A 26,394-nucleotide genomic window follows, 5' to 3' on the forward strand; every position below is an offset into this window, starting at 1 on the left:
AGCTGATTCCTTGCTTGGACCAAATCCTATTCCAGTGCATGGAACCCAACATTTTATGTGGTCATTCATCTGTTGATTGATTCACTCTGGGGTGGCTTCTCCTTTGACCTTCTGTGACTAGTGCAGAGGCTTGGAGGCGCAAGTTGCACCTTCTCTTGCAGTCGGGAGAACTGTTTCCCTGAGGCCCTCGGGCGGGGGCCAGCTTTACAGGCTGCCGATGGGCCCTGCCAAGGCTCAGGCCAGGACGCCTTCCTTCAACCCCATGAGGAGCTGGGAGCCCTGCCCCAGGCGCCCGGCAGGCCTGGGTGATCTCGGAGTTACGAGGCGCCCCACAGCTCTGGCCCTCAACGTGGCAGCCCAGGCTTCCCACCGCCAAGGGCCCACGGCTCAGCATCCCTGAGCTGAAGCCAGCCCAGGACGTCCCTGAGGCAGCTGACTCCTGGACGAGCCATGGGAGCTGACAGTGGTGCTCCCTAAGGCGGACCTGGGGGGTGGGGGGTGTTGTGACTATTCCTCAGTTTGGAAACAGGCAAAGCTATGGCATGAGGCAAATAGCAGGTAACCAGACCCTGGCCAAGTGTGAAGCCACCAGCAGCCAGACGCCTGCGGGCAGTGAGGAACATGGAGCAGGGGGTCTGGAACACTCTGCCAGGGGTTTGCTTGTGAAGGCAATCTAGAGGGGCCAATCAAGGAAAGGTCATGAACTCAGAAGAGGAAGATTTGAGCAGGTGGAATCTGAGTGCATGGCCCTCAGGTAGGGGTAGGCGGGGCTCCAGGGCAGGCACCTGCAGCCCAAAGGGACTGCACCAGGGAGGCAGAGGAGCAGGGAGCGGGATGCACGGGGGCCTCCAGGCACACTCCTGTAAGCCCTCCTGGGGAGGAGCCCCCACGGGCGCCACTTGCGTCCATTTGGGCCCAATGAGAAGGTGGAGCTGGCTGGGCCATGAGGATGCTGGCTCCAGGCCTCAGTCCAGTTCTGCACGGCCTCCTGGACCACCACGCCCCAGGGCTCTTGGGAGAAGCAGAGCAAAAGGAGGACCTCGTCAGGCTGCTTCCTCCAGGCCCCTTCAGTCTCCTAACCTTCTAGTGGGTGTTGCCAGTAGGAGGGAGGGAGGGAGATCCCAGCACCTCCCACAGCATCGCCCCCGAGTTTGGTCCCCAGCAAATCCCTCTGAGCTGCCCTTAGGAACCAGGAGGCAGGGGCGGGGGTGGAGGTCTAAGTCCCGGCCCAATTAAGAGATCAGATAACAAAGGGTTTGGGAGCGTCTAAGGTGAGGAGTACTGGGCTGATCCTGCAGGCTCTATAAAGTGCTGTGCCCCACCACCACCCCGGCAGTGCCAGGGCTGGCGGCCATCCAGGACAGGGCTTTTCAGAGCCATGGCCCAACAGTGGGTTCCCCAAAGGCTCACGGGCGGACAGCCACACGCCGGCCTGGAGGACAGCACCCTGGGGAGCGTCTTTACCTACACCGACAGCAATGCAACGAGAGGTGAGCAGGCGGGAGCTGCGGAAGCTGGGTCGTGCTGGCTGGAGCGGCCTGCCTGGGACCTCAGGCCAGAGTGGCCCCTCGGGCCCGGCATCCACCCACCCGCCCAAGAGGCCACACATTCTGGGGCAGGAGGCTCACGGGCACCCTTCTCCTGAGAGTGGCCCTGGGAGAGAGGGCCAGGCCCACAGAGAGTTGAGAACCTCCTTAAAGCGGCCCAAGGTCTGCCTTTGGGGGTGACCCACTGCAGAGGCTTTGCATGGAGCTGGTCAAAGAGTGAAGGACACTAGTGACACCGGCTCTGGGTCCCTCCTGTGAATCAAAACTGTTGCCATGAGCAGCGACGGGTTTCCTGAGCCCACTGGTTGAGAACCCTGAAGTTGACCTGGGCATGACCACCAACCCCCCCGCCCCCCACCCCGGTCTTTGGCAGACCTGCTACACGGCTCTCCTTGAGGGGGCTCCCTGGAGACCCCCAGGGCTCTGTCCACATCTGACATTTCTTTTTCTGCTTTTCTTTTTCAAAATTTCAAGTATCTTCCAGAGTAGAGGGCAGAGTCTAATGGACCCTGGGGTCCGCCCCTCCACGCACCTCCTCCTGGCTTCTGGAAGCAGACCCAAAACCTCACATGGTTTGCTCTGGAAATCTTTAGACGGTGCCTCTAATGGGAAAGGCCTCTTTGAAAACACCCCAGCATGTCATTGTCGCGCCTCAAAGGGTAGCAGCGCTTCGAGCGCGGGGAACCACCTAGCGCGTGCTTACAAACGCCCATGCGCTGTCCTGTTTAGCGGGTCCCTCAAAGTCCTGGCAATTTATTCGTTGAAGGAAACAAGTATTCTGTCCCTGGACTCCCCACTTTTGACTCTGCAACTTCACGTACCCCTCCACCTCGTTTATTCCACCTTCTGCAAACTGCCAGTGATCTGAAGAGCTGGTGGTGGCAGATCGGATTTGCCTGTTAGGAGGGCAGCCTCTGTCCTGGGGTGCTGATAGCTGTACTCCCCAGGGGTACAGCGCACAGGGGAAAGGCAGGAGAAAGGATTACTCTCTTTCGATTTCTCCTGCTTCAAGAAAACTGCTGTGCTCCCTAGTGGGGCCCTGGGGGTGTGACCTCTGTGTCCCCCGTCTCTGCCGCCAGGGACCCTGTTCTCAAGGGCTTTGGGGAGAATCAGGATTCAGATGACATTGAATTTGTCATCTGCTTTATCTCAACACACACACCTCACTATGGCGAGCAACAGGACTGCCCGAAGCTTAACATCTGGCCAGGTCCTGTCGCCTTTAGCGTGTGCGCCGGCAAGCCCGCCCAGTCAAGGCCGCGTCTTCCCACGGCCCGAGGGCTCGGCCCTCGCTTTGCCGTTGTGCCATTCTCATGCTGTCGGCCCGTTTGTTGTATTTCTTATTTTTTGTGATTGCTTTTAACAACTCAATGTTGGCTTATGATTATGTAACAAAATATTTATCAGGTTCCCAATTAAAATCTAGAAAGCAGGTAAATTTGAAGAGGATCCTCCTCTCTGTCCATCCTTACCCTCCTGCTATCCCTTGGACTGTCTCGGATGAAAGGGGACCTCACTGCCCTTCTTCATGGGATTAGTCTGGAACTTTCAGGAGGGAGGGACAGGCCCAGCACCTCCCCTGTGGCCCACACACTCCCAGCGTGCCTGCCCTTCCCCTTCCTCGGGCTCTGTCTGGCAAGGACACCCCAGCGGCCCACCTCTGTCCCAGTGCCCTGTCGCTGCCCGCAGGCTGGGGGTTCCAGACACCTCCCCGTTTCAGCTGCAGTTGTCACACTAGGCTGGGGAGGACCTGCTGGCAATGTGGGGGTCTTCTGTTCTCGGGCACCATGCAGGTCTGCCCGTGGAGAGTCCGTGCCATCGAGTGCAGCTGCAGATGTGAGTTTCCATGAGCCCCCCTCAGAGCGGGGTGCAGAGCTGAGTTAGGGAGACCAAGTGCTGCAGTGTCATGGGGCTGTGGGGCTGTGGAGTCCAGTAGTACTAGGAGTGCATGTCTCCCCTCAGCCATGGGACCCAAGAAATTCCCATTATTCCTAAACTACTTTGAGTTGGGTTTTCATAACACACAAGCGGAGCGTGCGCCGCAGGAGCACTGCACCCATGCTTTCATCCAAATGGGTCCCAGCGAAAGGTCCTTCCCACCCCAACAAGCCCAGAGCCTCTGTGCCAGAGGACAGGGGGTGTCTTTCCTGGGTCTGTCCTAAAAAAGCGCCGCAAACCGAGGGCTTCAACAGCGACACACCACTGCCTGGTGCTGGAGGCCAGCAGCCCGCAAGCCAGGGTCGGCGGGAGGGTGGACCCTCCCGGAAGCGGTGAGGGAGACCTTGGCCCAGTTCCCGGGGGTTCCTGACAACCGGTGGCAATCCTGGGCTTGGGGAACTGTCACCCTGCTCTCCGCCTCCACCCTGCTCTGCGTGCGTGTTCCTTCGATGGGGACCCCCAGTGCTATCGGATTAGGGCCCCCCCGCAATGGCTCCATTCTAACCTGTCACCTCCGTCCAGACCCTTCCCCAAGAAAGGACCTCCCTCGAGGTCCTCAGGGTTAGGACCTTCACTTCGTTGTGGTTTTTTGTTTTTTTTTTGGTGGGGGGACACAATCCAGCCCACAGTACACTCACCCCCTCATCTCTGAGGGCTGCACCCAACTTGGGGGATGGATGAGAGCTGCTCCCCGGTGAGGGAAACTGGTGGTGCAGCCCAGGAGCTTTGTTAAGTTCAAAGGTGCCCTGGAGGTGGCCAGCAGGCCAAGGCCTTTGGCTTGAGAGGCAGGATCAAGGGAAGGTGGTTGCGGGACAGGGCCAGGAAGGGGCCCCCTGGGGATGGGAGCTGGGCACTGTTGCCCACCTGCCGGTACTCTGTGCCTCCTGCCCCCAGGCCCCTTTGAAGGCCCCAATTACCACATCGCTCCCAGGTGGGTGTACCACCTCACCAGCGCCTGGATGGTCTTCGTGGTCATTGCCTCGGTCTTCACCAACGGGCTGGTGCTGGCAGCCACTGTGAGGTTCAGGAGGCTGCGCCATCCTCTGAACTGGATCCTGGTGAACTTGGCGGTCGCCGACCTGGCAGAGACCATCGTCGCCAGCACCATCAGCGTGGTGAACCAGATCTGTGGCTACTTCGTGCTGGGCCACCCTCTGTGCGTGCTGGAGGGCTACACAGTCTCCCTGTGTGGTAAGCCGCTGCGGCCTAGGCACGGGACCCCCGCCCGCCGTGCCCCGCGCCACGTCGAGGAGAAACGGATCTGCTGGGGGAGCTAGGCCGCGCCCGCCGGGGAGGGAGGGGTCTGTCGGGCCCACTTGACATTTGCTTGGTTGCTTGGCCCGAACACCCTGAGTGTCTGCTCTGGAATGGCCTCTGCCTGGGGATAGGCAATTTGGGGCAGACAGAGCCTGGGAGGGGGGGAAGGGTGGTGACATCTGAGCAGTGCGGGAGAGGGGCGCTCTGGGTGCTCAACAGCACGCCCTCCACGTCTGCTTCTCTCAGGGAAAGCAGCAAACGTCACCAGAGCTTTCGCCGCAGGTAGAGACGCTTAGACCCAGCCCTGGCCCATCTCCGCCAGCCCTCGAGCCCGGCTCCCTGGGGCGGCCACACCGGCCAAGAAGTACGGAGTGCAGCCTTGAGTGGGTCCTGGGTCCTGTCGAGAGGGGGCCTGATCCAGAGAGGAGCCATGTGGAGCCCCGAATCATCCTGGGGCATGTGTAGCAGGAGAAAGTGACGGTGTAGCCAGATCTTGAATCAGCAAGAGGGGAGGGGAGCAGGAGGTGGAGGGGAGACCCAAGCCAAGGCTGCATGAGGAGCCAGAGCTGGAGCCAGATCTATCACACGTGGGGTGTCAGGAGGCAGGCCCACGAAGAAGGGGACAGGCAGGCCAGATGAGAGTGAGGTCCCGGCAGGAAGGCCCCACACCACATCCCAAGATGAGGGCAGAGGGCCGCGGTGAAGACAGGGGCTGCAGAGCCGTGGCACTGGGCACGAGAGCCCATCTCCAGTTGCCCACCAGCCTCAAAGCAGCAGGGGCTTGTGGCTGCTCTCTTCTGGAAAGTTCCTCAGGGTTGGCCACCGGATCACCACACGTGAGTTATTCAGTTCCCACATCTAACTGGGGTTTGTCTCCATGCCATCCAAACGCCTCTCCAGTTCAGACAGACACAAACAGGAGGGGCCTGGAGAGGGGGCGCCCCACTTTGACTCTACCACTCGGCTCCTCCTCCATTTCCCATCGTTAAAAATGGCGGCAAAACTTGCAAATGTGGACGAGAATCAAATGATTGCACGGGAAGCCAATGACTTCAAAATAGTTATGAAAGTAATAAAAATTACCTAGCCTCATAGCGCTTCGTTAGATGTCTACGATTTCAAGTGCAGGCTGCTGACCCAGGGCTCCGGCACGGGCCTTCGGAGTCTAAGCCAGACCCTGAGCAGCTGCAGGTGGCGGGGCTGGGCACCCTGGGAGCGGGAGGGCGGTGGCTAGGGCCGTGGGGAGGGGCGCGTCACATGCTCCTGCTCCGGGCTGAGATGACAGCACCTCCGCAAGGTCACCCTGGTGTGGGGGGCAGTGGTGTGATGGCATCAGCGGAAGGACGGCAGCTGAGAGGACACGTACTTACCGAAGGGCCTCACGGGCGCACAAGGGCAGGGCCTTCGCATGGCCTGTGCCTTCTTCGTTGCGCTGGGGTGGCGCAGGCAGGAGGCCAGGGAGAGCACTCGATGGGTCCTCGGGTCCCAGCGTCAAGATTCCAGACTGGGGGCCTCCACTGGTGGCGCAGCGGTTGAGCGCTGGTTTCCAAGGCTGCCCGTAGCCTCTGTAGCACCAGTTCGATGCCCGGCCACTGGCGAGGGTCCCACACACACACAAAAAAAAAAAATATATATATATATATATATATGTATATAAAAGATTCCAGGCTGGGAGGCAAGAAACAACGGACAGAACCCATGCCCAGAGCTCTGCCGCGCTGCGGCAGGAGTGCCCCTGAGGCTCTGCGGGAAGGGAGGGCTGCGGCACGGGGAGCCGGCCCCAGCGAGCCCAGTGGTGGGGCAGGCGGGCGTGAGGGGGGGCCAAGTCCAAGGGGGCAGGAGAGCTGGGGCCTGGCGGGAGGAGGAGACGTGGGAAGTAGATATGAGAAAAGGGAATGGCCGAGACCGCTGCCCGGACCTGAAGACACTGCCAGATGTTAGGTCTGGCAGGTGGGTGGGGGTGCCCCTTGACCCTGGCGATTGCTGGCTGGTCTGGAGGGAAGGCGCGACGTTGGGGTCCCTCTCCATCTGCTCTCGTGCAGGGGTCACAGGCCTCTGGTCCCTTGCCATCATCTCCTGGGAGAGGTGGCTGGTGGTATGCAAGCCCTTTGGCAACGCGAGGTGTGACGCCAAGCTGGCCACAGCGGGCATCGCCTTCTCCTGGGTCTGGTCTGCTGTGTGGACTGCCCCGCCCATCTTTGGTTGGAGCAGGTAAGGATGCCAGGGTGCCACAAATGTAGCTGCTTTAGGACATAGCCAAGAGGTTCAGACACCCAGTTCCCTTTGTGGCCTCAGGGCAAGTAAATCAGTCACGAACTGTCTCTGACCTCTGTGGCCCCATGAAAGAAGGAAGGGTGGCCCCAATGGCCCCAACTCTTCCTGAGACCCCTTTGAGCCTGCATGCCTGTGAGCACAGGGTCTGTGGCAACAAGACACAGAGCTGGGCCTGGGGCTCTGGGCCTCGGGAAGGCCTGTTTCTCTGGGAGCGCAGGCAGGAAGGCCTAGCTCGGCACAGGGTGGCTATCTGCAAGCCACGGCCTGGCACCCCTGCTGCCCCAGGCCCTTTGCTCAAACACTGTGGGGGTGTCTCCCCCACTTTCTGAGACCGCTTGGGCTGCGTGTCATCTGTCTCCTGGCCAGCCCACTAGGGAAGAAGAGCCACATTTCTGAGTAAGCGACTCGGATGTTTGAGAGGGCAGGCCCGGACAGCCAGACTGCGCCGCACAGTCTTGTGCTGCAGCCTGTGAGGACGCCCTGTGGGAAACTGTCATCATTTGGGGAAAGCGGCCTGCAAATGCCTGTGTTGGTCCCCAGCCCTCTGCACACCACATGCCCACAACAGGATTAGTGAGGTGAGCCACGTGAGCCCCTCTGCCTAGCTGACCCCAGGAAACGATGCTAGAACCACATGGAGGTGGCGGTCCCTTGACGCCACCACTGGCAGGCCTTGCAGCCGCGGCATGTGAGAGGATGTCAGCTCGACGCACGGTCAAGGAACTACCAAAACCTAGGGCTCTCCTCTGGGGAAGATGAACTATTCTGGAACCAGACAGAGCAGCTAGCTGCGAAACACCGGGTGCCCGGAAAGTCCCTGAATCTTTCACTCAGAAATGGTTCACTCATATGGGGGAAATGTCCTGTCGGCAAAGACCCCATGGCCCTACCCATGTCTGCGGTGTGCCGGGTGGACAGGGCCCATCAGGACCGGCTGTGGTGCCCCTCCAGGTACTGGCCCCACGGCCTGAAGACCTCGTGCGGCCCCGACGTGTTCAGTGGCAGCTCATACCCCGGGGCACAGTCGTACATGGTCATGCTCATGGTGACCTGTTGCATCGCCCCGCTCAGCGTCATCGTGTTCTGCTACCTCAGGGTGTGGCTGGCCGTCCGCGCGGTAAGCCCCAGCACCCCCCCCTCCCCTGGCCGCCTGCTCTCCTGCTCACAGGCCAGGCGTGCCTGCGCGTTTGCTCAGTCCTGGCCCGTGCCCCTTCCTGGGGGCCCGTGGAGGGGTGGGAGCTGCATTTCCTCCAGGCCCAGGATGGTTTGGCGGGGGGGGGGGGGGGGGTGTTCTGCATCCCCCACAGCACGGAGTGCAACCAGCCAGATCCACAAGTGAAATCTACAAATTGAGTTTTATTTAAAAAAAAATTTGAGGTAATGTTGGATCACATAGTTGCACCCCACACCCGCTCTCCACCTTCCTTCCCCAGAAGTCGATCCTGTTCACAGCCACCCGGCGCCCTACAGGCTGGGGAACTCTTCAGAGCCAGGCAGAGACGGGATTGGGTCTTGGGGTACTGATAGCCCCCCTTGTGGCCCCCTGCACACAAACGGAAGTTGTCCCTTTGTCAACTGCAAGGAGCCTCATCCCCAAGTGCCTGCTGATTGCAGGCGGGGGTGGGGTCTCCGGCGCACGACTGTCTGTGCGCACGACCAGCCCAGCCCGCGCTAAGGCCCCTCCTGGGGAGGACGCACGGACACCACATGCTCCCAGCGCACGTCCCCAGCTGCATCAGCCTGCGATCCCCCCACCAGTGCTGAAGGGTCACTGCTGAGAGCTGGATGCTGGCTGGCAGGGGTGCTGGAGTAAGCAGGCCCTTTTCCTTCTCCCACAACTCCCCTGCCCATGGCCACCTGCCTCTCATGCCCCCCCACACACTAGTGTCAGAGCAACAGCCATGTCATCATCGACTCCCCTGGGCCACAGAGTCCTGGGGGCCTCCTGTACTCACTGTCCTTTTGCCGCTTTGTCTCCCCCAGGTGGCGAAGCAGCAGAAAGAATCCGAGTCCACCCAGAAGGCCGAGAAGGAGGTGACGCGCATGGTGGTGGTGATGGTGCTGGCCTACTGCGTCTGCTGGGGGCCCTACACCTTCTTCGCCTGCTTTGCCACTGCCCACCCTGGCCACTCCTTCCACCCTTTGGTGGCTGCCCTGCCAGCCTACTTTGCCAAAAGTGCCACCATCTACAACCCCATTATCTATGTCTTTATGAACCGGCAGGTAAGACACCATCAGCAAAGCAAAGTAGAAATGGCCCCGGTCCAAGCCCAAAGCGCCACCGCTGGCAGCAGCCACCAGGCTTCTCCCACGGCCCTCGAGGCCGAGTTCGGCTGGGACGAGCACTGGGATTTCCTAAAGGTCCCTCTCTCACTTTCATTAGCGCAGCTCTTCTCTCAGCCTGCAGCCTTGCCAACTTCCAGGCCACAATGCCGTACTGACAGGTGCTCTCACGAGCTCCTGGATCAGTGCAGGACAGACTTGGCGCCCAGGCTCTCCACCGCCGGCAGCCTCAGTGGCCAGGCCTCCGAGGTCACCTTGGTAGATCACAGGGACCATGTAAGGCTCACCTGCTTCTAAGTGCAACTTGCGCTGAGTCTTCGTGGTGTCCCACGGCCACCTCACACAGGCACAGCTGCCAGGTGACCGGACAGTGACCAGAGAGGTCCCGCAGGGGCCTCACACAGGCCAGAGCCAGTCAGCCCTCCCGAGTGGCTCCGCCAGCCCTGCTGGCCCAGCCTCGGCACCCACGAGTGTTCAGTAGGACACGTCTGAAAACGGATGCCCTCTCCACCCTGTCTTCCCTTTCCTGTTGCACTTTGTGAGAACTTTCTGGAATGGAGCTCCAGGACAGGGAATTGTGCTTTTTGTTCACGACTGCTCCCCTCTGGAACCATGTGGCACAGAGGATGCTCGACGGGTAAATGTGGAATGAATTCCTAAGCCTCATATTATTATTTCAATCATGCTTTACACTCTGAGAGTTTTGAGGCTGGAAGGAGCCGGAGGTGGTGAGGAGCAAGCCTGGGCTAGCTAGGAGACGCCTGGGGGCTGTGCCCTCGAAGCACCAGGGTTAGCACAGGGACGAAATGAAACATCACCTGAGATGTGAGCACGCTCAGATCTGGGGCCACGCAGCCAAGAGCAGACCCTCCTGGTGTCAGAGATGCTCTTGGCTGGACAGATGAGATGGCTCAACTGCTTCCCCTTGGCCTCGCCCAGGCCACGCAGAGAAACAAGGGCATGGCCATGTTCCTTCTCGCCAGAATGCCTCAAGCCCTCCCAGACAGTCTGAGGTCAGATCACCCGGCTCAAGAGCAGGGAGTGGGCCGGGAACCTCCCTTGGGACGGGTGTGTCCCAACCCTTCTGCAGCTCTCAGGCCACTCCCAACCCTTGGCATTGAACTTGTCCAAACCACCCCGGTCTCTGTCTTCACCGTGATGAGGCTCCTTCCCTGTGCGCGTCCATCCCTTCCTCCCGGGACCCCGTGCTGGGATCGGGCCTCCGCGCTCAGTGTGCCACCTCATCACGGCCACCGTGTCAGGGTGGTCAAGGCTACTGTGGAATCGAGGGGTGCACGGGCTGCAGGGGTCGGGATTTAGTATTTCCCCGGGGGGCAGCATCAGCTGCCAGGAGAGTGAGTGAGGTCAGGAGGGGAGCAGGGCCACCACAGGGAGGGAATGCCCTCGCTTGCCCCTTTCCCGGGAGTCGGGGAAGGCGGGCAGCTGCGGCCCAGCTGTGCAGGCGACTTCCTCGGGTGTCCTCCTGCACAGCTAAGTGATACTTTCTGTTATTTCTGCCAGTTTCGAAACTGCATCTTGCAGCTCTTTGGAAAGAAGGTGGATGACAGCTCTGAACTCTCCAGTGCCTCCAGAACGGAGGCCTGCTCTGTCTCTTCGGTGTCCCCTGCCTGAGGCGCTCACAGCCCGTGGCTAAGGCTGAGGCCGAGGCTGGCCTGTGTGGAGCCAAGCCGGAAGCCCGACCCCCACCCAGGGGCTGTAGCCACCCTCTGCTCCTCGCCACCTTCCCTGCAAAATAAATGTAGTTTCTCTACCAAAACCACTGAGTCACGAGGCAGCACGACCGTCTGGGGCCCTAAGCCCGCGGCATGCAGTGTGGGGTGCGGGCGGGCAGCGCAGAGACGGGGCTGCGCACGACAGTCTGTCATCTGTGCTGAGCCTCAGGCCTGCAGCGGGGTGGGAGGACGGTGAGAAGGGGCACAAGGGGCTGCGGCACTTGAGGGGGTCAGGCAGCGAGGATGGGCCACAGGGGCGGGGGGACGGCGGGCCGAACTGGCCTTCTCGGGCCCTTTAAGGCCCATCTGGCAGAGGCTTGGAGTCCTTGGCATGGACTCTCCACCGGGAGGGGTTCCAGGAGGGCCAATCGGTGGCAAGGATAGCGTGTCGCTTCTGCCAAGCCAGGATCCCGAGCACGACCAGCAGCAGCACGGTGCAGGTCCGCAGGCGTGAGTCGAGCAGCAGCGCAGGGCAGGCACAGGTGGTGGACACGAGGACCAAGAGGACAGTGACCAGGGTGAGCAGCAGGCTCACGGCGCGGAACACCAGCTCCTGGGGACGGCTCTGGAAGCGCCCCGGCCCCCGCAGCTGGGCCGCCTGCTGCAGAGTCTCCAGCTTGGCGATCCGGCTCATATACGTCTCCATGACCTCCTACCGGTGACAGAAACACCCGCCCGCCGAGGTCAGCGGGGCCGGGTGTCATTCACCCGAGTCCTTAGGGGCACGCAGCAAGATGGAGGAAGGAAGGCCCCGACAGGGAAGGGGAGGCCGCTACTGAGCCTCCCACTGGCAGCGATGGAGTCACCTCTGACCTGGCCACACACCCTGGTCCCTCATCCTGCGCGGCCTGGACAGAGCAGGCAAGGCCAGGAGCAGGAGCGGGCTGCGCCATGCGGGAGAGGAAGCCCTGCCCCCACATCGTTAAGGTCGGGGCATGCTGCACCTCCCCCTGCAGTGACCTTTAGGGCTAACCGGCCCTAGGTCCGGCTGGGCAACCAGCGCGCAGGGGGAGAACAGCAAAACCCTACCTGCTGCACCTCCCACCGCAGTGATCTTAGGAATGGCTTTCGCCACGGTCCCTAGATCGAATGGCTTTCGCCACGGTCCCTAGATCTGGCTGGGCACCAGCGCGCGGTGGGAGAACAGCCTGAAGCAGAGGAAGTGCAGCAGAAGCTCCCTGAAAAGGCAGAAGCTTATCAATAGATAACGACCACCAAGAACCACTACAAGAATGCTAAAAATCCTATCCCGTCTTCCTAGAACTACAAACTTTAATCCCTTATCTGTCTTTCTAAACTTCCTCCTTTCTTCTATAATGGTCATTGCTTGTTATGTAGATCACCTCCCTGATAGTGATAGACTGAGCCAGCGAGCAAGCTAATTTCTTTGATATTCATTCCTGTGCTTTTAGAAAACATATATATACTAGTCACAAACTTAAGGAAAATTACACTCAGATTTTCACTCTTGAAGTGTGTCTGTGTGTCATTTCTTTCGCCGACGCCCTGACCACCCTGCACGCTTCTCTCAACCCTGAGGTGGCCTCATCGTCTACTGCTGTGCTGGTCCGCGGCAGGTGGCGCCCGAACGTGGGGCCCCGACATTTTATTTCATTTCATTGTGTCTTCCACCCAAAGAAGAGGTGAGTAACGAAGAGATCGTGTTGGGTAAGCTATCTCCCTTCTTGTGTGTGTGAGTGTGAATGTGATTCCCCTAAAATACCCTCTTTTAAACAGTCAGGGATAGGATCCTCACTGGAGCGTCCGGAGCTCGCTGATAAAGGATGATCAGTTCAAGATAGTGAGAAGTTTTTCTAAGAGTGAATGCTCGTGGAGCTGTGTGTGTGTGAGTGTATGAATACGGCTCCACGGCCTCGTGGCTACGGAGTCTGAGTGGGCTGCACCCGCGATTCCCGTGGAGGACGTCATAAGGCATAACGGTCATCTGCTCTTCGGAGTAGCCTGGTCCGGGACTTATACGGACAGACCTTAGCTAAGACGCCTCCGCAAGTTCCCGCGAGGGACACGGGCCGGACAGCACAGTTGAAAGAAATCTTTGCTTAAGTGAACAAAAGCACCACGAGACCAAAAACAAAAATCTTTTTCTATCTATATTAAAAAATATGATTGAAACACGAGGTATTAAAGTAAATAAAAAAGCTCTACTGCAACTTTATAAATTTATATTACGGGTATGCCCGTGGTTTCCAGAAGAAGGTAGTTTGTCACTGGAAACTTGGAAGAAAGTAGGAAAAGAAGTGAAAGAGTTTTATGCCCTTCATGGACCATCTCAGGTTCCGAGACAGGCTCTGTCCTTGTGGGTACAAATTAGAGATTTGTTGGTTTGATGCCACTGAGGCAGAATTGTGGTAAGGCCAACAGAATGAAGTTCAGGATAATCCTAAAAACAATACTGATCCAAAAACGTCATTATTCGCTCAAGCCTCTGCTCCCGTATTAAAAGAATCCCTTTCCCAGTCAGAGGATGAGTTTAATGATCATGAATATACTGAAATGCTAGATAAATTAACTTTCAAAAATGATAAACCCTCCCCACCCGCTAACCTTTTTCCAGTTGTTACCAAACCTAAAATTGCATTACATAATAATCCTAATCATATCAAAGCCCATCAAGGGCCCCTAGGTGGCATTTTAGGATTAGCAAAAAAAAAAAAAAAAAAAGGCCAGTAAGGAGATTTTTCATTTACTTTTCCCGTTGCTGGACCTCCGGCTTTGTCTCGCGCTGATTAAGGCCCTGCATGGGAGGCCATCCCCATAAAAACTCTTAAAAAAAATTACAGTTAGCTGTTCAGACAACAGGTCATAACTCCCCTTATATTTATCAAATTATTGACATGTTATCAGCCACCTGGATGACCCCTTATGACTGGCATAATCTTGCCAAGGCTGTTCTTCCTTCAGCAATGTATGTATTATTTCACATGGAATATGAGGACCAAGTACATGCCTTCCTTAAGAATCATGATGAGGTTAGGGATGAGAAAATTTCCCTTTCTATGTTCATGGGAACAGACAAATATGCTTGAAAGGTCCATGCAGCAGGCCGGAATGCAGGAGCCAACCAGGAAGCCCACCTGGGGGGCAGGAATGCGGATACCTGCCTGGAGGACTCAGACAATGAGCCTCCCCCCTCCCACTACGAGTCTCATCTCAGACAAAGAACCTCTACCTGCCCTACAAACTTTTCCCGCCGTAGGAGCCCAACTACCCACCTGACCTCTCCTCACCCTACAAAACCCTGCTTCCCCCTAACAACGGGCGCGGCTTCACTGACCCCCACCTTGGGTCTGTGAGGTCCGCCCGGGGCGCAATAAACTTTCCCTCCCTTTGAGAAGTGTAGCCTGGCTCTCCTTGTCTTTACCGCGCCGAACCTTTCAATGCTGAGGTACGCAGACAAGCTGCCCTTCCAAAAGAAGCCCTATTGAAATTAATAAACTAGCAGTTGCCTCATGGAAAAATCTTCCTTCACCTGAGTACAAACCCACTAATCTCACTGATATACACCAACGCCAGGATGAAATGTACCAGGATTTTGTGGCTAGATTAGAAACTGCTCTGGATAAGTTTCTTCCATCCTCCCGGAGCACGAGATTTATTGTTTAACAACTTGCATGTAAAATACTAATTCCCTCTGTAAAGAACTTATTAGACCTATAAGAAAAACTGGTATGCTTCCACATTACATTAAAGTTTGCTTAAATGCTCCCCCTGCAGCACTAGATCAAGGGTCTGTAAAAAATAAATAAATAAATAAATAAACAAACAAATAAATAAATTAAAAACTCAAAAACTTATGGCTGTCTGTATCCCTAAATAACATCAAAGAGGACTCAGCTGACAGCCCCATATTAATAAAATAATTGCCTAAACAGATAGGTCGTTTTTGCCTGGCTAGAAGACAATTAAATATGCAAAACAAAAGGTAAAATAAAAAATAGCCTGCAGTATTACAGAAAGTGATCAGGATTCTTGGGATAGTAAAATTGTTTTTCAAAAGTTGATTCTAGAGCCAATGCTGACCTCTTTGCAGAGGCATCGGTTCCCAATTATGAGACCATTCCAAAATCCAGCCCAAATTTCCAGCTCGGACTTGGCTAAAATTGTTGATAAAAATAAAAACTCAAAAACAAATAAAAGATAATGTGTCATAATCTTAAATAAAACAAAACAAAACAAAAATGCTCCAATCTTTTCCTGTTAATTATTTGGGGAAGAGACTAGGTTCCCCCCAGTGAAGTTTTTTGCCATTTGTTTCTTTTAAAATAAATAAATAAATAAAGCATTTTTAAATAATAGTATTCAAAGTTAATTCACAATTGTTAAAGTTTATTATAAAAAATGGTTAAATATGAATGTATAAGACTATATGACTATAAATAAAAGGTTTTTATTAAAATAGTATGAACCCACTGCAGTGGGCTGGTGGAGGCTGCCCTTGATCTCAACAAGCAGCTGCCTGGACTTTTTCTCCAGTGTTGGGATCACTGACAGGTCCCTACTACCTAACTGCTGTGGAGGACTGAACCTTTCTATTATCCACCTTAAATAACTATTTTGGTTCATTCTACAAAAAAAAAAAAAAAAAAAAAAATCCATTTCCCTGTGTTTCTCTGATTTTAAAGTCTAAACTGTCTTAGGCAAAAACTGTTGAGTTACTTTTGACCTGCTAACAACCTATACAAAATGCTTATTGGTTGAATAAAAGCTTTTAATTTTACTTATTGGACCTGTAAAAGATTAAGTTTCTTGTTAAAACAAACTAACCTGGTAAAACATAAAGTGATGATACAGACATTTTTGAGCTAAATTCTAAACCTCAAATTTTACAGGCAGACTGTAAAAAATTACCTCTTCTCCTGTTCGCAAGATAACAGTGTACTTTTATGTTTTAAAATATGACCGTTCCCAGTGAGATAATATGTTAACAACCTAAAGCCATATAATCATTACTTAAAAATGTAAACTCCAAAAATATTTTCTTATCAAAAAAAAAAAAAAATATATATATATATTAGTAAAAACTGCCGTGACTACTGTGGTCTCGAGCCCAAGGTCTTTGGTAATAATTAAGATTAGACACTTATTCTGTGTACAGATTTTAGCTGTTGACTCATTAAAAACCTCAGTATCTTCACACATTGCTAAAATAACTGTTTCAAAATATATACACATGGCCAAAATTTTAAATGTTATCAAGAGATCTCTGTATCTGTTTGTCTGTCTTTGTGTTTGTTTTGTTTTTTACCTCCGGAGGACTAATTATAAATGGCGCCTTTATAAATTATCATAAAACAAATCTTAAAGATCTTAATCAAACAATTTTTTAATAAACAAAAACTAGTTTACATTTTATAATATAATTCAAAGTATATATGCCTTAAAGTTATGAATACTTTATTTAAATGTGTTTATTTCAAAAAGAAATTTCTGGTATAAAAGGTACTTTTGTCCTTCCTACTGAGTCACATGTATGTGCAAAATGTACATAGTATCTATATGGTGCTCTGATTTTTTTTTGTTTGTTTGTTTTTATTAATTTGCCTAATTGCCTCTATTAGCTAGCCTACAAAAACCTAGGTATGTGCCATTATATTATTAACAGCCATGCAAAATGGAATTCCAGTCATAACAAACTAAAACTACAACTAAACTTTCAGGTTTACTTTTTGCACCTATTTGTGAAACCTAAAAATTCTAATGTCATATTACCTTGTGTGTTCACATTTAAGTCATCTAGTACAAACAAATAACAGTATTATAATGCCTTACTGTTAGTGAAAGATGTGACAATCCTAAATCGATGTAATGTAAAATGTGTGTTTACAAAGAAAAACATGTATTAAAAATAGATATTTTAATGGTCCTAAAAGTAAAGTGATAAGTGTTAAAGCAAATATTGAAGGTCTAAAATAATTAAAAAGTAACAAGGCTAAGGAAAGTGTTAAATCTCAAAAAGAAATTTTACAAAAACAAATTTTGTATACTCAAATGATTTATATTATTTTAGTATTTTGGGAACACATTAGCTAAAAAATAATTTTTGGTTAATAATAACTGAGTTTTAATCTAATGGGTTGTTTCAAAACATGTACTTATACACTAACATTGGGTATAATCTTGGCCCTTGTCTAGGTTAATGATTTCGGGTACATAATGTCTTTTAGTGTCTGAAAAACTAAGATTTTTGAGATGACAATTAAAGGTTATGATTTGATTGTCAATATTATACTCAGGGCTAGAATTTTTATAAAAATTAAATATGGTTGTTTTTGCTGTTTTCTAAGTATTTATGACACAGCTTCCCAAAAATCTAAATTAAAGTAAAATTTGGTAGCCTGTCATTTAATCAATTAAAGGAAATTTTGTGAAACCTCAGCAGAGCTTTAGAGATACTCCACAAACTTTCTCCTTTTCCTCCTGGGAAGGACATTAGATAAATTTATCCTATCTGGTTTACCTGGTAAAGTTACACTACAAGGAAACCATGTCACTTCAAATGTTAACATTGGTTTTCTAAAACAAAATCTTTCAATACCTGATATATGTAAATTGTCAATGATCATTGTTGCCTTGCAATATTATACTTCAATGATTTAATGTCTGCAGCACTTGTTTCTACACAATATAAGAAGAAAAGGCCTCAATTGATTCAAAATGATAAACTTTTGAGAGTACAAATCTTTCTACAAAGGACTGTATAGACTGTTGGATATAAACCTGATTTTTACTGTTTTGTCTGGCATAACATTGAAAATGTTTTTACATTTTGCCTTAATTCAACAAAGTTTTCTTGTTTTGACTGACCACACTCTACACCAATGTTATGTATGTATATTTTTCTTTTTCTAGCAGAGCTAACCTTTTGTGTGGCTTTGAGTACAATTCTTCCAGGGAGTTGACATAGAGCTAAACTAAAATATGGAGAAACTGCTGCTTTGTTCGTAGGGTTCCAGACACCTCTGAAAATGATGAGAAAGTTTGCCTCCATTGGCAGGACTGAATAACCCGGTTCCCTGAACAGAAAGCTCTGTCATAAAGCCTGAACTCTTTCGTCTTTTCGCTGCCTTTGATGTACACTTCAAACAACCTGGACAGGACACCACTAAGATCCCAGTGCGTGCCTACGTTGGATACCCCTTCGCTATACTTCTGGGGAATGCCTCAGCTACACGCATTCAATCGCATGGGACTTCTTACTCCATTCATTGTTCCAGTTGCATTGTTACTAATTGTATTATCCCCTCTCTTGTTCGTCTATATCCTGTGGTGGTCTTGCTCAAAAGACCCTCCTATGTTATGTTACCTGTTGATTTACATGACATGCCTTGGTATGATAATACTGCCATGCAAGTTTTAGATGAAGTACATGCTCTTCTTCGTCCCAAACGTTTTATTGCTGCCCTTATTCTGGGCATTGCCGCTCTGATTTCCTTAGTTACCTCTTTAGCTGCCTCCTCTGTTGCTTTAATTCAGGAAGCTAAGACAGCTTCTTTTGTAAATGACCTTACCAAAAACGTGTCCATGGCGCTCGCAATACAGCGGGACATTGATTATAAGTTAGAAAGAAAGTTAAATGCTCTAGAAGAAATTGTTATTGCTATTGGCAATGAGGTTCAACTTCTCAAACAACAACTGTCTACTCGTTGCCATGTTCAGTTTCGTTTCATTTGTGTTACGCCTTTACATTATAACTCTTCCTTACATTGGAATCTTACCAAACATCACCTATTAGGCATCTGGCAAGACAATGACCTTTCTCATGACCTTTCGTCTCTCCAAGCTGAAATTTCTGCTGTCAGTAAGTCTCATCTGCACACTTCACTCTCTTCCTTTGCTCATTCTCTAGCTTCTACTCTCCAATCTTTGACTCCTACTCACTGGTATCATCTCATTCTCTTTTTTATTGTTCTTTCCTGTTGTTTACTCCTTCCCCTCTGTGCCCGCTTACTTCACAGGTCCATTCATCGTCTTCAACGAGATATGTACGCCTTCCAGCTCCGATATATGTACGCCTTCCAGCTCCCTTCTAAAAACGAAGGGGGACCTGCTGCACCTCCCCCTGCAGTGACCTTTAGGGCTAACCGGCCCTAGGTCCGGCTGGGCAACCAGCGCGCAGGGGGAGAACAGCAAAACCCTACCTGCTGCACCTCCCACCGCAGTGATCTTAGGAATGGCTTTCGCCACGGTCCCTAGATCTGGCTGGGCACCAGCGCGCGGTGGGAGAACAGCCTGAAGCAGAGGAAGTGCAGCAGAAGCTCCCTGAAAAGGCAGAAGCTTATCAATAGATAACGACCACCAAGAACCACTACAAGAATGCTAAAAATCCTATCCCGTCTTCCTAGAACTACAAACTTTAATCCCTTATCTGTCTTTCTAAACTTCCTCCTTTCTTCTATAATGGTCATTGCTTGTTATGTAGATCACCTCCCTGATAGTGATAGACTGAGCCAGCGAGCAAGCTAATTTCTTTGATATTCATTCCTGTGCTTTTAGAAAACATATATATACTAGTCACAAACTTAAGGAAAATTACACTCAGATTTTCACTCTTGAAGTGTGTCTGTGTGTCATTTCTTTCGCCGACGCCCTGACCACCCTGCACGCTTCTCTCAACCCTGAGGTGGCCTCATCGTCTACTGCTGTGCTGGTCCGCGGCAGGGGCAGAAGCGGGGGGTCCCTAGAGGGTGATCCCCACACCAGCAGCAGGCTCTCCAGGAGGCCCTGACGCCCCAAAGTAGGAAAACTGAGATCAGAGGAGCACAGTGTGATGCAGATGGCTCCGTGCCAGCTGCAGCGCATGAGGGTCTGGGCACTGTTCCCTCAGCAGGGCACAGCCCGAGGGGGATCCCCTCCCTGGGTGTGAGGGCGCCACAGGGCCTTCGTCCTTCTTGCTTCTCTCTGGCCTACCTCCTTCTCTCTGGCCATTTCTCAGAAAGTGCCCAAGGCCCTCAACCAGATTTCCTTGCTGCTCTCGTAGGACAGGTACGCCATCTTCTCCTCGGCGCCAGCCAGGTGCTGCCTGAGGTGGTAAATCTCGTCCAGGTGCCCTTGCAGGTGCTCGTCCACCTGTTCTTCCACAGATGCTTGTCTCCGGAGCAAAAGAGAAAGTGATGTCCTCAGCATCCCGCCTAGAGCTCACGCGGACATTGAGACCAGGCTGGGGTCCAGAACCTGCCTTCCATGCCGCCCCCAAGCCCCAGGCAACCTGCCCCTCCTCCAGGGCCTCCTGGGAGCCCCGAGTGCACACACCGACACCCAGAGATGTTTTCTGTATGCTCACACTTTTGTACCAGCTCGATGACAGCAGCCACAGACAGAGGCTGCGGGAACCACAGTTTACATCTCCCACCCACACCACCAAACTGCACCCGGGCTTCAGGGTGGCGCGGGGCAGCAGGAGGTTTCCAGAAAAAACCTGTTGATTACGAGGACGGCGTGTTCACAAAAGACCATGCGTTGCATGATTCCATTTATTTGAAATGTTCAGGTGAGGCCAATCAGAAATACAGAAACAGCTGAGTGGGGGTGGGGGCCGGGAGCGGGGCGGGTGCGGGCCGGTGGGCGTGGCACGTGCCAGCTGCTGTGGCACGACCCTGGACGACGACCACTGACTGCACCCTAAATGGGGGCCCCACAGCAGGGTAATTATGTCTCAATAAAGCTGTTAGGAGACAAAAAAAGTGGATTGCAGTAACAGTTGCACAACTCGGGAAATTCACTAAAGATGACCGAGACGGCAGCTCCAATGGCGTGTTCGATGGCAGGCGGAGAAGCGGCGGGAGAAGAGCGCGCAAGCTGGCACTGGGGCCCTGGCAGCACGAGCACCCGGCAAGTTCTCCTCTGACGCGGACGAGTTGACCGAGTACTAGGTGGACGGAGGCCGCTGAAACTGTAACCATGGGGGCATTGTGCGGGCAGAAAAAAGCTCAAGGAAGAGCGCTGCCACAGGAGCAGCTGCGGGGCCGGACTCTAGGGCAAGGGTGGGGACAGCCCCCCAAGTGGTGTGAGAGTTGAAGCTAAAGGGTTCCTCCCAGAATCTGGAGGCGCCAAAGCGACCCTAGACGATGAGGGTGATTTCTCATTCAGAGGAGGTGACATTCTTGCAAAGTGGGCACGAAAATCATGACTGAAAGGGTGTCATGCGAGGCCGCCCCTTCCACACGGTCCTGCAGTGGCTCATCATGCGAGTAACCCGGGCCTCTCTTGCAGCCAACCGCTGCGCTCCAAAGTGGCAACGCAAACCAAGCGTCGCTACCGTGCTTTGGGGTCCCAGACCCCAGAAGCACCAGTCCAGCAATGCTCGCGGAAAAGATGGGCGCCAGCAGGAGGGCAGCCAGGTGGGCAAAAGAGATGGGCGGGGGAGGGGCATGAGGGCCTTCGGGCACATCTTTTGAAAACCGTGTTCTTTTTCATCACAGTGCCACTGGCTCACAACCCTGCTCGGGGCGCGGCAGCTACAGCTCACACCTCTTCAGACACCCCCACCAGCAAGGCACCCACAGTCCTCCACCACCATCACGGTGCTCCTCTTTGCTTCCTACTCCTCTGCTCCCCTCCGGGGGGAGAGCCCTAGAGTTTGCTTTGGTTCAGCTGTGTCAGTTCCTTTGTCTCGCTTCTCTATATTCCGCGCTGATGAAGTCGCCCGGAGCTCGTCCGTCTCTCCGGCTTAGTACCACCACCTCCAGTCCCGGCCGTGCTGGGGTGCGCATAGACCACATCTTCCTAATCTGCTCGTCTGTCTTCGTGCACTTAGTTATTTCCATAAAGGGAATCTTTTAAAAATATTTTTTCTTTAAAAAAAAATAAGATTTGGGGCCTCCCCCATGGCGCAGCGCTGTGAAGCCGACTGCAGCAGCCTCTCTAGTGCCGGTTCGATTCCCGGCCGGCCAGGGAGATTCCCACATGGCGCGGCAGACCTCTCCTGTCGTGCCCGCTGCTCCCCTCAGCAGTGTACTTCGTCAGTCTGCCTGTTCTACTCCCTACTCTGTCTCTGGTGAATCCTCTCACCCTCCCACACCTCTGGCTTGTACCCCAGCTCTTGTATAAATAAATAAATCTTAAAAAAAAATAAGATTTAATGCAAATATGGTAAGTATTAGGGTCTGAGAAGCCGGGGATGGGTATGAGAATGCTGGTCATGCTGTTCTCTGTTTTGCCTGGGCCTGAAATGTTTCGTAATTAACAAAAGCTCGAGGGTCCTCATCAGGCACCAGGAATGACGAACCAGAACGGCAGTGGCAGGCAGCAGTCAGGACCGCCACATAGAGAAGAGCGCAAGCCTGACTGGGGGCCGTGACGCTGGCGAAGAGGCGTGGAGCCGCCGAGGGAACAATCACCCCGGGCTGTCGCCAACGCAGGGGCTGTGACTTGGTTCTTCTCAGAGGACTTGACTGCCACCCACTGGGAGGTGGTATCCCGCCACTAACACATTGGTCTCATTTGTCAAAAGGCTTTGCGGTCTAGGTGCTTGGAGGAGAAAGGGTTGTCGGTCCAGAAGCAGAGCTGTGTCGGTGGCAGAGTAAGTGTGGGCACCCGGTGGCACTTCATGTGGGCAGCTAGCTTACGTAAAGGTTTTAGAAAGATTTCGCAGACGTATGCTTTCTAAATGCCATGAATTCCTGCATCCCGGCCCCGATTGAGGAAGCCACCGGCCAACCCTCAGCTCCGAGCCTCCGGCGCGTGGCCTGCGCACATCTCCTGTGGAGAGCGGGCAGCCCACCACCAAGAGGGAGTGAGGGCCCGGGGACCGCAGCCCGCTGCATTCCTCCCAGCAGACTTGAGTTCCCGCTCAGCCACAGCGCAGGGGTGGGCGTGCTGGGAGGGGCTCTGACCCTTGCAGTCACCTCCGCGGCTCGCACAGGACAGAACATGTGCACACAGGCAGGGCTGCCGCCCCCACTCCTGTTTTCCACAAACCCCACTTTGGAAATGTCATTTCCGTAAAGGGGTCTGTAAGAGCCGCAGGATTTCAGATGCCGGGTCCTATGATATAACCTGCAAATATCTATGGCTCAGACTGGTCTCCTCACTTGACAACAGGCACCCCTAGAGCTCCCAACTGCTCGTGGTGGGTCCATGGAGCAGGCAAGTGCTGACGTGGAACAGATGCCGAGCACCTCGGCCCATGTCCTGGTGGGCTGGTAGAAGGGTCAGAGCTCATGGTCACACCAGGCCAAGGGCACCAGTGGAGGCAGCGTGCACCCGAGGGCCGGCCGGACCCCAGAAGGCTTCAAAAGGAATGGAGAGGCTCCTTCGAGAGTGTGAGTTCGCCTTTCTCCCCCTCGAGGGCTCTGAGTCTTACCTTAGACAAAAATGCAGTCAACTCAGCACACAGCGGGGCAAGAGCATTGCTCAGAAAGCCGTCACTTTCAGAAGGGTCCTCCACCCTGCACCTCGGGCCCCGGGGAGCCGAGAGGCATGGGGTTCCCTGCCTGACCCACCCTCCACCACCATCCCAGCATACAGGGACCAGAGGGATGCGGCTCCTACGCCGGCCCCTGGCCCCCCAGTCAGAGCGACGGCACTGGGACCCCAAGCTGTAGCCTCATTTGCCAGCAGCAGGTCAGGGGACAGGCATGGGCCCAGGGGCCAAGGGCAACTTGACCCCATGGTGACTAACCCTGGACTCTGCAAGCCCAGCTCCCCTGCCCCTTCACCCCCTACTGACAGGCCCGGGGCTCTCCCTCGCCTGGTGGGAGGGGCTGCTCACCTGCACCGCTCCTCCTGAAGAAACTCCAGAGACACCTGCAGCGACTCAAGGTGGCACTCCTTCAGGCTCTTGTAGGCCACCTGGAGGCCACGGTGGAACTCCTTGGCATCTCTCAGCTCTTGGTTCATCTTCTGCAACCAGGTTGTGTGCTCGGGCACCAAGGAGGTGCCCGGCTGCCAAGCCAGGGAATGAGGCTCCAGCAGGACGCGTCTGACAATGTCAGACAGGTCGGGGGCGGGGGGGGGTTCCCAGGAGTGCAGGCTGCTTTCCGCCCTCAGCACGAAGCCCTTGGGCCTGCAGCCCTGCTTCAGCTCCTGGAGCAGCTGGTGACATAGGCGGAGCCGATGCGCATCCTGGGCGAGGGCAGCAGAGGCATGCTGGTTCACCTTCTTGAAGACCTGCCGAGTGTGGGGGGCCTGATGCTGGCCAGCTTTGGGCACCTGCTTGAGGGAGCACACACTGTTCTCGGCCCGGCTGGCCTTCTCCACCCGAAGCTGCTCAGAAAGGTACTGGAGGCGGTGCTTGATGCTGGCCTGTAAGTTCCAGGCCGGCTCCCTATCGGAGAGGCTGGAGTGGCTTCTGGCACCATCCTCACTGGGCGCCAGGGACTGGCTTGAGGGCACACTGGAGGTGAGAGTTGCGCTTGGGCTCTTGGTGTATTCTGCCTGCATTGGGAAACAAGGCAATACCCAATGGGTCCTTCGGTGAGCTGCTAATGGTGGACGTGGCCAGGTCATTGCTTCAGGCTATAAAAATATACCCACTTGCAAGATCTATGCATTCAAGATGGGACCCGCACAGACTGGGCCAGTGGCACTCCCTTCCCTCGCCCCTCCTTTCAGTCCTGTGACCCCCAGAAGGTTCACAGCCCCCCACCACACCAGCCCTGTCTGTTCCTGGACTCCTATAGGACTCCTTTCGTAAAGAACTGTTCTGGTAAAGTACAGAACAAACTTGTTCCCATGAACCCATGGGCTTGCTGTATCCTGACTCACAAGCAGGAAGAGGAGGTAGACAGGGAGGTCAGTGTCCCCATAGTTCGTCCTCATCTAGTCATTCATTCAATACATGTTTCCCGAGCACCCCCAAGCAGTGGCGGAGTCAGACACGTTCTGTGCTCAGAGAGCTGAACTTTCAGGGTAGAAAATCCTATTGTAGCACAAACAAATGAGTCTGACATGGAGAGGCAGAGGCACAAACACGAACGACTCACAGACCTCAAGTCCCAGCTTTAGCAGATCATCGCCACCTGCCACAGGCTGCTAGGGGCCAGGACGCCCTGTAGTCCCCAGTCCCCTTCCTGTGGAGGGATCCCCCGGGTAGGGGCCCTTACCCCTGGCTCTTCCCGAGCGCCAGTAAAACTGTATGGCCCAAGAGAGAAAAATTCCTCTAATTGCCACGCCAGAGGGAGAAGGCAGAATGAGGCAGCAGGATGGTTTTAAGAGATAATTGCTAAGAATAGTCCAAAGTGATGAGAGACACAAATCCACAAATTCAGGAAGCCTGGTAAGTCCCAAACAGGAAAGTCAGAAGTAGAGCCACATCTAGACATAAGGTCTTGAAAGCAGCCAGAGGGGAAAAGCGAATTACCTTTAAAGCCATGACTTTTAGAATGAAAGCTGACTTCTAAAGGCGTCCATGACATCCAGAAAACAGTGGAATGCTAGCTTCAGCATGCCACAAGAACAACTATCAGAGAGGAAAAAAAGAGTTCGCGTTAAAAAAAATCAGAAGTCAGATGTCTTCAGACTTTTCAACAACAGCACTGGGATCTAGAAAACAAAAGAAATAATGCCTTGAAATTCCAAGGGAGGGCCTCCCTGGTGGCCTAGGGGTTAAGACTCAGCGCTATCACCACTGTGGCCTGGATTCAATCCCCGGCCAGGGCTCTGACCCATAGGGCACAGCAGACCTCTCCTGTCTCCCGCTGCTCCCCTCAGCAGTGGATCTCAGTGAATCCGCCTCTTCTGCTCCCCGCTCTATCTCTGGGGACTCCTCTCACCAGCTCCCGCACCTCTGGTCTGCACCCCAGTTCTTGTATGCATAAATAAATAATAAAATCTTTTTAAAAATTAAAATATAAAAAGGCTCTGGGAGAGGGTGCTCTAAGAGGGCAAACGGATGTGTTTCAATGTCTCACGCAAGACGCAGAGACACAGACATTGGGGTAGGACGTGCCTATTGTAAGCAGCTGAGAACATCAGGGGTTGTGGGGGGGAAAGAGTGTTAACTTCAAGGAAAACAAAACATTGGGGAGACAGGAAAGGAGTCAGAAAGTCAACTAGTTCTTTCCATGGACTTGATAATGACTGAAACCAAATCGCTGCACACCACACTGGCAGGATGGGGGCGGGGGCAGTAAAAGACCTACATCTTTTTTTAAAAAAAAAAAGATTTATTTATCTATTTACACAAGCACTGGGTACAGTCAGAAGCGCGGAAGGGTGAGAGAATTCACCAGAGCCAGAGCGGGGAACAGAGCAGGCAGATGGACCGAAATACACTGCTGAGGGGAGCAGCGGGCGCAGCAGGAGAGGTCTGCGCACCATGTGGGACCCTTGCCAGCAGCCAGGGATCGAACCGGTGCTGCAGAGGCTGTGGGCAGCCTCGCAGCCCAGTGCTCAACCACTGT

General features: G+C 53.4%; 2 protein-coding genes across 2 annotated transcripts; one reads left to right on the forward strand and one right to left on the reverse strand.

The window, feature by feature from the left end:
* Nucleotides 1-1,378: 1,378 nt before the first annotated feature.
* On the forward strand, nucleotides 1,379-10,931 carry LOC311187046 (long-wave-sensitive opsin 1; the record flags this gene model as incomplete). Its single annotated transcript, XM_084258265.1, has 6 exons — nucleotides 1,379-1,490; nucleotides 4,380-4,676; nucleotides 6,785-6,953; nucleotides 7,968-8,133; nucleotides 9,000-9,239; nucleotides 10,821-10,931. The coding sequence occupies 6 exons, from the start codon at nucleotides 1,379-1,381 to the stop codon at nucleotides 10,929-10,931; spliced, it is 1,095 nt and encodes a 364-aa protein (XP_084114391.1).
* Nucleotides 10,932-11,228: 297 nt separating this feature from the next.
* TEX28 (testis expressed 28) lies at nucleotides 11,229-24,433 on the reverse strand (the record flags this gene model as incomplete). The annotated part of the gene is made up of 3 exons (XM_084259060.1): nucleotides 11,229-11,684; nucleotides 20,006-20,141; nucleotides 23,763-24,433. 3 exons carry the CDS (start codon nucleotides 24,431-24,433, stop codon nucleotides 11,328-11,330), a joined length of 1,164 nt encoding a protein of 387 aa, XP_084115186.1. The 3' UTR covers nucleotides 11,229-11,327.
* Nucleotides 24,434-26,394: the final 1,961 nt, after the last annotated feature.

This window comes from Talpa europaea (assembly GCF_964194135.1).
Source record: "Talpa europaea genome assembly, chromosome: X".
Taxonomy (NCBI): domain Eukaryota; kingdom Metazoa; phylum Chordata; class Mammalia; order Eulipotyphla; family Talpidae; genus Talpa; species Talpa europaea.